The sequence below is a fragment of the Lactuca sativa genome, chromosome 6 (genome assembly GCF_002870075.4).
Source record: "Lactuca sativa cultivar Salinas chromosome 6, Lsat_Salinas_v11, whole genome shotgun sequence".
Lineage (NCBI taxonomy): Eukaryota > Viridiplantae > Streptophyta > Magnoliopsida > Asterales > Asteraceae > Lactuca > Lactuca sativa.
The window spans coordinates 96,518,039-96,529,024 of NC_056628.2; the positions used below are offsets into that span (position 1 = coordinate 96,518,039).

A 10,986-nucleotide genomic window follows, 5' to 3' on the forward strand; every position below is an offset into this window, starting at 1 on the left:
AACCTGAAGGCAAAATCCATTCACTACTAAGTGACCGACCCAACCCTACCCTACTGGGTCCATCACTAACCCAAGAGGTAAAAACCTCATTCACTACTAACGAGATCGGCTCAACCCAATGCACTAAGTAAGGCACGACTCTCACTCGTAACATTACTCTCGGTTCTCTATGTTCGCTACTCCAACGTTGCACATACAAGTATATGCATTGTCGTTCGAGAGTGGTACTTGTCATTGTTTCCTATCACTACAAACTTCCCACTCAAACATGATATTTAATCCTGCGCCATCATTATGAAAATATCACTCCAGTCCTCGAACACCTTAATGTTCGTGAACCATGTCCTAAGTGATGGTCTAGAAAAACCACTCGACGTCACCATTTGGCTTATGTTCTTTCCCTTTAGGTATCTTTCAACCTATAAGGCCCTCAAAAGTATCCGGATACAATACACACACCTAAGTCTAGGTTGCTACCCTTTACTCCCCACTAAGTGTATTCCCCTTTTTAATTAATAAATTATTAATCATCACATAAGGATTACACTACAAACCTCCTTAATTAATAATGCTCAATTTCAATTAATAATATTAGATGTGATATTACTTCCATACTTCAAATTATTTAAACACACAACAAGGTATCACAAGTTAAGGCATTTTACATCTTTTATATAATCATGCTCATAGCATCACTTCATCATTAAGTCACATTATATCTCTACCATGCATTGTCCTAACCAACACAGACAAATATTACCAATGAACTATTACATGCATATATTCACACACAATCAACACAAATCTCTCCTTCTATCATGGACCTATCACACCCCTCACATCAAAATAGCAACCAAAAAGTATAGGATGAAGGAAACATTATTTATATCAAAATATCATTCACAATTGGGGTACATGCAACGTAAACAACCTAGGTTCATTCCAAACCCTCTAAGATGTGGAATCCCTAACAAGTACTCTAAATAACCACAAAGATTGACTCATTTTTTTTCAAAAACACGTGCTATCTACACTTCAACTCTTTTAGTAACTAAGGTATCAAACCTTTCCATATTAAACCACAAAAAAATGTATTACTAGAAGTTCACATGAACAAATAACGCCAATTAACTACCCAAAGATGCAAAATAGTCATTAGGTCAAATTCTCATATTTTGTCCTGAAACAACAACCTATTCAAGGCCACTTTATCCCCGCTTATACCTGAATAATTTGCAATTTGTTTTCATATTCTAGTAGATTAGACTTTTATCTTTTTAGAAAGTGCTTGCGCAAGTCCATACGATGTTTCTAGAATTTTCTATGAATTTTACAAGACAGCATGCCCGTGCAGCTAATTTCTGACCAATCAGTGAAAAGACGATTTTCATCTTGGTTAGGGAGAATATAAGGTCTTAGGAAAAATCATGAACAAACTAGACTTAAAATTAAAACTTTGAGAGTTTACGGATCCCCAATATAACTCCTAATGATTCTTCTATATTTTTCTCCAAAACATGGATAGATTAGTAATTTTTCAGAATTTCCTAGCAATGCATTTTTAAGGGTTAATTGACAACGTAACCCATTAAGCCTTAACCAAAATCATTTATAAAGATGAAATTTGAGTTCTTAATAGTAATTATATGTTAAAAAATTATAATGGAAAATACAACCTCAAATCATGACTCAAAGTGCAATGCTTTTATAGGAAAAACAAAGTTCATTGCTAAAAGAGGAAACACCATTAGGCCTTGAGTTTCCCCCACACTTAAGCCTCCTATTAAGACCTTTTAGGTATTTTTTTGAAGACATTTTGATGTCTCAAAACATGGTCTTTTTACATAAAATTACCCACTTGAATCAAGATAGCAATAACATGAGTTTATTAATCACCAATGTATACAATGTTCTCAAAAACTTGGAGTATTTCAAGCACATGAACAATAACATTCTTCAGAGTGTTCATAACAAGATTTTGACAGAAATAAGTCATCAAGATACACTCAATAAGATTAAAATTTATCATATGAACATTCAAATTTTCCTAGGAGAATGAAAGTGAGACAATTAACACCCAATAAAAGGAAGTTTAACACCAAAATTCACCCAATTGATAATCCATTGAGATTTAAACTTGAAAATAAGAAGAAGTAGAGAACTTTACCAATAATGGGTTGATTTTTCTTAGCCCCTACCCTCCTCTAGTATTGACAAGAAAAATCGTCTCTCCCCCTCCCTTCTCGATTCTTTGATTTCTTCTCCCCTCCAAAAGTCGATTGTTTCTTTTCACTTTGTTGATCAACGTCTATTTTCTTCTAGAGGATCGGCTCTTTTTTCTTGCAAGTCGACATACACAAGGAATAGCGAGAATCAGTTTTTCTGCAACCTCTTGATGCGTACATGTAACCCATAGAAAAATAAACGTTCCAATCCGTCATTAAAACCTCTTAACTCGATGCTAATTAGGATTATAGGAGTTTCAATTTGATTTTTTAAAACAACTCCCTATACTTTCCAGATTTAATTACTAACAATACTAACCCTAATAACTTGATAATATAAGTTTCTTTTAACGACACCTTGGCCCCACAACTCTTTTTAAACCTCTTAATGAATTATTTACCTCAATTCCCACAAAATCATTTAAATAAATTATATGCTCATTAAATATAAATTACTTCTTTCAAATATTAGTTAAATATCATTTTTTTTAATTTATTTCAATTCATACTCTTAGAATCAAAATAGTTTTACCACCGCTAGTATTCATGTAACAAAAGGCTACTGTCGTTTATGTAAAGATTTTCGGGGTGTTACTCTAGGACTTTAATTGAAGGTGCTGATAGGAAGCTTGATGAAAAGTTGACTTTGCATTCCCAAAGAGAGACATGAACTCTTTGAGAAGCTTGTGACCTCTTCAAAGAAGTCAATTGAGTTTAAGCTTACTGAACTTCGTAATTCGCTTGAGAAAGAAATTGCAAAATAAAAAACTTTTGTGGACAAGTCAAAAGTAGTATTGAAACCTTGGTTGGGGTCATTTGTACGATGATAGAAGATGTCTAAGAATTTAATAAGGAATATGCCAAGGGTTTACAAGAGAAAAACCAGGAAGATAATCAAGTGTATGTGAAGATTGAGAATTTGCTTACTAGCTTTCATGAGAAATTGTCGAAGTTTGATATGCCTTCATCAAATTCATTTTCTCAAGATCAAATAACTCCCATGGTCTCTTCTATGGAGAAATCATTCAAAGCTAAACTGACACCAATTCTTGACATTGTCCTTCGACTTCCAACTAACGCTCCATATTATATGCATTCGTAGGATGAAAAGTCAATATGGTTGACTTATATTTATCTGTGCATGTAACTTTGTAATTGCTCCAGTTATTAATAAGTATTTTTTAAAGAACTCATTTTCCTTCTTATTCATCATGTATCTTGCCTATAAATTTATACTTGATTCCAATACCAACAAGAATCTCTAGGGGCTCAAGGAACTCACGAATAGGAAAAAAATATATAAATAACAAAACTCCCCACAACCATTATGTAGATAATTAACATGTTGAAACAATTGAAGCAACCTTCAGTTCAAAAGAAAAAAAACACAAACACCCCATCCATTCAAAACTGAATTAGATATGCCCACAATTACAATGTACTTTGAGTAAAAATTCCTTTGATGTATTCTCCAAGGAAATAAATACCTCTAAAAATAAAGCCTAAAAAGAACACAACCTCATAAACAACACCAATCAGTGACCAAAATAGCATTGTAGTTCCAAGTACAACATCCAACTTAATTAAGCAATAACCACATAGTAAGGTCGGACGAAATGGGGCATGGGAGGAGCCGCAGGAAGGTTCCCGCTCCAATGAGCACCGCACCGGCGGTGCGGGAAGGCTGCGCGGGGAAGGGAGTGAGGGAATCGGTTGTCGCGTTCTCGCTCCTTTGCTGATTGGGTAGATTTTTTTTTTTGAAACTAACCGTTTAAAACGGTAAAATGTTAAATTTTTTTGTTTTTTTTTTCTTTTCTTTTAATTTCTAACGGCTAATTGGTTTAAAAATAATTTTTTTTACCCTCTACAACCTCTATAAATACTCATACTTATTTACCTTCAATCAAACCTTCAAACAAACCCTCTACAACCTCTAATTTCTTCAAAAAAAAATGAATCCCGACAATCAAACCCCAACCTCCGATAGAAGGAAAAAAACTCATGTTTCGAGTTTAAGCACCCTACTCGAAACATTTTTGCTATCGATTCATCATCACAAGGATTTTATCGTCCCCAACTCGATACTCTCATTCAATCTCGACTATAATTTCAATACTAAAATGTTAGACAATATTACTCGGTCTAAGTTCCAAACGTTACTCCGCAAATGATTTCAAACTTTGTTATTTTTCCCGATCAACGTTTGCCAAATCAACCTCAAACCCAAACCCAAACCCAACCCCAAACTCAAACCCAAAGCCAACAACAATTCCAACTTTTCAATGAGTTGGATGACTCGGAAGAAGAAGAGATGGTTCTCGAAACTCAACCCACACCACCCCCACAACGACGCAAAGGAAAATAACAAGCGTGCAATGGTGTCGCACAACCGGGAAGACAAAAGTCGACAACATGGCTTCCACAAGAAGAGCTAGTTTTGGTAAAATCTTGCGTTGACATTTATGAGGATTCGAAGACAGGAAATGCACAACCAGGAGATCATTTTTGGTTTCGCATTTTAGAACGGTTTCAGGAGGAGCTAGAAAAAGATGATGACTACCGTACGAAACACCAACTGAATTCGATGTTTCGAGAAATAGCAAAGGGGGTGTAAAAAATAAACAGGTTGTACAACAACCTAAAAACCTAATGAAAAAGCAGCCAAGGCAACGAAGAAATACTTCAAGAAGGTTTGCAATTTTACCTTGAGGAAGTCGGACAACCATTCAAGTGGCACGATTGTTAGAAATTATTGGTTAGATGTCCTAGGTGGAAAAAAACGAGCAAGATTTTATGTTTGGAGTACAACAATCAAAGCGAACAAAAACGGGCTCTAGTGGTTACACAACTTCCTCCGATGCTTGGGTCGATCTAGATTTAAATCAGGAGGACGAACTCGAGCTAGAATAAATTATCCGACCGATGGGTAGGGACAAAGCAAAGAGGAAGGGAAAAAGGACTTCTTCAGGTGCATTGAATTTCAGCATGGACGTTGATGAAATGCGGAAAATAACAACGTCGTTTGCTCGATATAATCTTAATTTTGCTGAACATTTGGCATTCAACAAAGAAAAAGAAGAAGCAAGGAAGAAGGAGCGCACGGAGAGGCAAGAAATGGAGAATATGAAGTTCTTGATGGAAAACACCGACCATCTCTCAGGACCGGCTTTTGAGCTCGTGATGAAGAAGAAGAAAATAATTATGAAAAAATATTTTCCATAGGTTGCTTTTGGTTTGTTTGTGTTTTTTTTTTTAATTTTCTACTTTTTAAATTTTAGGTTTATTGTAATTTTTATTTTAATTAATGAAATGCATTTTATTTTTAATTAAATTTTTTGGTTGTTATTAATTTAAAAATTATAAATTATAAAAATGAGTTAATTTTATATAAAAAAAATAGTGAGGGAAGCTTCTCACCCATTCCTTAGGTTTAGGTGAGGAAAAGAAAAGTGAGAGTAAGGGTGTTCTAGCCCACAAAAAATGAAGGAAGTTTCGGTCTAATGAAAAATCCATTGAAAAATGAAAAATACTTTGGGACACCAACAAACTTCTTCATCTGACAATGCTTTAAGAACTGCGATTAGTCACAATCAACACATAAAAAGAAAGAAACGCAACATCAATTAAAGCGCCACATTTTAAACCCCACACGAAATATAACGACCAGGACAAAAGTATAGAACTTTGGCTCACTAACTAACACTTTTAATTACCCATAAGTAAGAATTCAAAAACACACACCAAACCCACACTTAGTGCGAAAGATGTATGACACAAGGCACACACCCACCAAACACACTCTTCAAACCCCACCCCATGCAACACTTCTCCCGTCAGTTCAATGCAACAGTACTACTCAATTCGTACAACAATCAGAACCAAATACATTAATTCCATGCACCTTCTTCATTTACACTTTCAGCCATTACAATTGTCCACCATCGTTTGTGCTCTCCATAAATAGCCACCTCCACCACCACCACCTCCCTTCACCTCAAACATCCCCTTGGTCTTAGTTTGTATGAGAGAGAGAGAGAGAGAGAGAGAGAGAGAGAGAGAGAGATGATGAAGTTGTTCTTTGTAGCAGTTTGTGCACTTGTGTTTATTGTGCAAAGCAATGCAAGAAATATGCCCACAACCACCCTGAGCGACAAGACTCCGACCACAGTGGATGTGGCTACCACCGTACGAAGTGGAGGAGCTGGTTTTAAAAAAGAGAAGATCAACTTCATCCCATTTAGTGGTGTGGGTCTCGCTACTAATTCAGGTGAAGATATTGGTACCGCTGGAGTTGATGGTGCCGATGGTGCAGGTGGTGGGCTAGGTGGTGCAGGTGGTGGTGCATGTGGTGGTGCAGGTGGTGGTGCAGGTGGTGGAGCATGTGGTGGTGCATGTGGTGGTGCATGTGGTGGTACAGGTGGTCTTGGCGGCAATGTTGACGCAGTTAAATGTGGTGTAATCGATGGTGGTATCATAGATCCTTAATTGGTTAATATTATACCGTTATTGGAGTGGACGTACGTACCACGTATTGCTTGTCAGCTTTTAGTTTAGTTTTCTAGTACGATATGATCCTTTTATCTTTTTGGGCGTTTAAGTTTACAGCATATGATTGTTAGGCAGTTAGTTGGAGTTGTTACTTGTGCTTGCCTCGTACCTCCCTATGGTGATTCCAAGCTTTTATGTTTCTAATATTTATGATTAATACATCTATTTATCCCTTTTCGTTTTATCAATAAACAAAATTATGTCACGCAAATGAAATAGTCTCTATATATAATAAAGATCTGAATCATATACCGTACACCGGTATGGCTTATGAAAATCAACGAGTAAACTTATGACATATTGTTTAGACTCAAGTATTTCATTAATCATGTAAACAAGTCTGATTATATTGACCGATTTGCATCGAAAGCCAAAGTAATTTGTGTTCTAAAATGTAAGTATAATACACTATAACACTACTATACGAAAGGGCTAATAAACCATGTTAAAATCTTAATTGAACCCAGCTTTGGAACCGGTGTTATTGTGTGCGAGTCGTGTGCGGGAAACCAAAGAGTCCGATTTAAAAATCGGGAAATGGTATCCATAATAAAGTCCGGCTCCTTCATATAAATTAAGTTTTTTTTCCAAGGAAGACTAATTTTGTGCAACTTTATATCCTACTTCTCCGGTATGCGATATGCAACCAGTTTCTAATATGTAGCTCCAAACCATAACTTCTTTGATTATATTGCCCCATTCGTAATATGCAACCGGGTATTTTTATTATTTTTATTTTCTAAATAATTTTTTAGGGAGAACGAAATAAAAACGCTTAAGTTTACAAGTTTTTGTCGGTTTTACCCTTTTATGGATTTTAGGTTTATTAAAACCGGATGTTTGCAACTTTTTTTTTCAGTTTTACCATTTGTTTTAGCTCTTACATTTGACATAAATGTTCGATTTTACCTATTTTTTGTTCAAAAAATCCCTTAAGTTTAGCATAAATTTCCAAGTCTACCGGATAAGTTTGCAAAAAAAGAAAAATTGAAAAACAAAATGCAAGTTTGAGGCATTAATGACCTAAAATACAACTTTGGGTAAAACCGACAAAAACTTACAAACGTAAGAGTTTTTATGGCATTTTCTTTTCTTTCTAAATCTTAAACTCAGTACCAAAACCATTACAACTCTTACATTTCTATGTTTGCATTCAACAAAAAGCACAAGAAATCGTACATATGAATAAGGATTATTGTACATTTAAATTTGAAAATTTTAACAACCAACCATAATAGACATCTGTAAAAATAATACCAAAGATAAAACATATATGTGACAAAAAAATCCTTAACCGATTTCCACTATATAAAACTTACATAGAAAAAAAATAAAGAAATAACATCCATGATCTTATGCATTGAGACATTGCCCCAAACTTTGAGTGTTTTCTAGAGGAATAATAGAGGTTTGCATCCTAAATCGCTTGAAGAATGAAAGTTTGGGACTCAAAGATGAATAAAAAAAGGCCAAGACTTTGGCATCAAAGTACCCAACAACAATACACCTAAAATGTTTGGTTCTTTTTTTCCACTCTTGTTTTAGAGTGTAGAAAGTGTTAATTAAAATTTTGGAGAGAGTGGGGGTGTAAATTGGAGGAAAGGTTGAGATATTAGTCTATGTGATTGTAACAATTTGTTTGAATCCTTCTTTCTGAGGCTTATGGTTTTTATTCGTTTTTGGAATTTTCATGCATATTCTTGTGTCCAATTATTTTATCTATTATTTTCATTAGGAGTATTGTTAGCGATATTTGAGGCCATTTTCTCATCAAGTGATATTAGAGCTCCAGGTTTGGAGGAGGTATCGGTTTTAGAAGTTCATAGTGTGTGTTGGGTTTTTATTACATTGATACATATCTAATTAGTGAATCGAAAATAACAAAATAATCCCAATGCGTACATGCACCTAGGATCTAGGTTTTACTATATAGCAACCTACTTTAAAAACTGTAAATCTACTAATGAAAGACAAAATTACTAACCTCTTATATTGCTTGATCTTGATCTTATTAAACCCTTCTTAAGCCTTCTTGATCCAACCATGTTGCTTGGAAGAGAGGACCCAATGGAGAATCCCAATAATGGAATCACACCCAAGACTTCAAAGAGAGAGCCAAAATTCAAGCCAATGTGCAAGGAGGAATGGAAATCTTAGCACCCTATTTATAGCTTTAAATCTCTTGCCAAGTTTCATTTCTCATCCCATGTGGGATGGAGATAAATTTTGAAATCCTCTCCCATCCTATGTGGATGGAGATTTTTGAAACCTTCTTACCCTTTAAGGGTTCCAGAATATTCCAAATAGTCAATCTTTTAACTAACTAATATTCACCCTTTGAATTCATTAATTCCAAAATAGTTTATGATTAATTTATTAAACATAACAAATTAATAAACCTATTTTCTTCTTATGTCAGTTTCTTTTAATTTCTCATTTGTGTCATGAGGGCAACACAAAAGGACCTTGTTACTATTTAGAAATACTATAAATAGTTAATGACATTGGATACTATTTCCAACAGTCTCCCACTTGGACATGTAATCAACTATATGAGGTCCAATACCTCTCAAATAATCAACAGAGAGTTAGTAATCCAATGCAATTGTCGAACTTTGATATAATCAGGATTCAACCCTTATATAAGTGATAAGTTATTCATTTGTTCTAGATATCCATATGAACATAAGACATGGATAAGGTTCAATCTCAGTGTTATGTTCAAAATTATGTTTAACCGATAAAGATTTGTGATGACTACACCCGACTTAAAAATTAAACACATCAATTTTAGTCAAGGCCTGTCCATGCACATTAGATGTTAGCACCAAATCATTGAGGGACCCATGGATATAGCTTCCCATGTTAAGAGAATGAACAAATAAACTTTGACTACATAGGTTATGTCAACTAGTCATATCATACATGGACATACCCTTTATGACTACCAGTATAACATTAGATTAGACCAATGCACAACAATTTTGTAAGCAAAACGTCATATGCATTTCAGTTTGAAAAATAAAATATATTACCATCTTAGAATTACTTGTGACTAAATCCATTAGGTAACTTTCTAAGTGCGGGTTGTTCTAATACTTAAATCTCCATTTCAACTACTCATGAGTGTTAGCACAATCTTTATGTTATGTCCAATCTTTATGGAAAATCCACAAACCTCATGACAGCCTTAATTCCGGTACTCGCTCCCAAGAGTACAAACAACTGTAGAGTTTTGAATAAATTAATATTTGGGAAGCAGGTTTAAAACATGTAAAAGGAGAACATGATAAACTAATTAAAATGATTGATCTTTCTCATATATTAACATCTCCACTTAATAATTTCCAAATCAGACAAAGTCATATACTACTTAAGTTCTCATATTTAAAACAAAGTATTCCAAGTGTGTTCAAGCCAAATCATTTTCAAATTATATGCCTCATGACCAAGTCTTATTGTCAGACTTGTTCAATGATATTTACTTAGTGAATGGATCGTCAAGATTTTCTTTCGATATGATTCTGTTGACTATGATATTTGCACATTTAAACACCTATCGAATGTGATGGTACTTACCGAGTATACGCCATGAGAGCTTGCGCGACTTTGGGATCCATACATGAGGTAAGCTCACCTTTACAATCATAATAACCTTCAAAAGGACCATCAATGATTAAATTTCAACAATAATGTTACTAATCAATATCTTTTAGTCACATAGCTTCCTTTGCATTCTAACTGGTTGCAATATACTCAAAGTTTAATAATGTCACTAATGAATCTCTTTTAGTCACATAGCTTCCTTTTCATTCTAACTCATTGCAATATACTCTAAGTTTTTCTCAAATCTAATATAGTGTATTACTTGATACTCATCCAAGCTAGTACTTCATCATTCAATAAAATCATGAATCTCAGCTACAAATATAATCATCTTTATTAGCATGGAACTTAACTGCAATGTAACCTTTACATTGATATCATCCATACTAAGATCATCCACTTTGTCCTCCTAGGATATTAAGCAACGTACTTGTCTTTGATTCATTGATTATTGCCAAATCGATCTGATCCGACCTATCATGCTCAAGGCATACAAGTAATCAGATCTAGTATATGTCATGGCATACATGATTGATCTCATAAGTAGAAGAATATAGGACACAACACACTATTTCTATCTCAATAGTAGAACTAGGATAATAGAATT

General features: G+C 34.5%; 1 protein-coding gene across 1 annotated transcript; it reads left to right on the forward strand.

Annotated features, from left to right (window-relative positions):
* Positions 1–6,290: 6,290 nt before the first annotated feature.
* On the forward strand, positions 6,291–6,710 carry LOC111879654 (glycine-rich protein 5-like). The gene has a single exon (XM_023876114.1). The coding sequence runs from the start codon at positions 6,291–6,293 to the stop codon at positions 6,708–6,710; it is 420 nt and encodes a 139-aa protein (XP_023731882.1).
* The last annotated feature ends 4,276 nt before the right edge of the window (positions 6,711–10,986 follow it).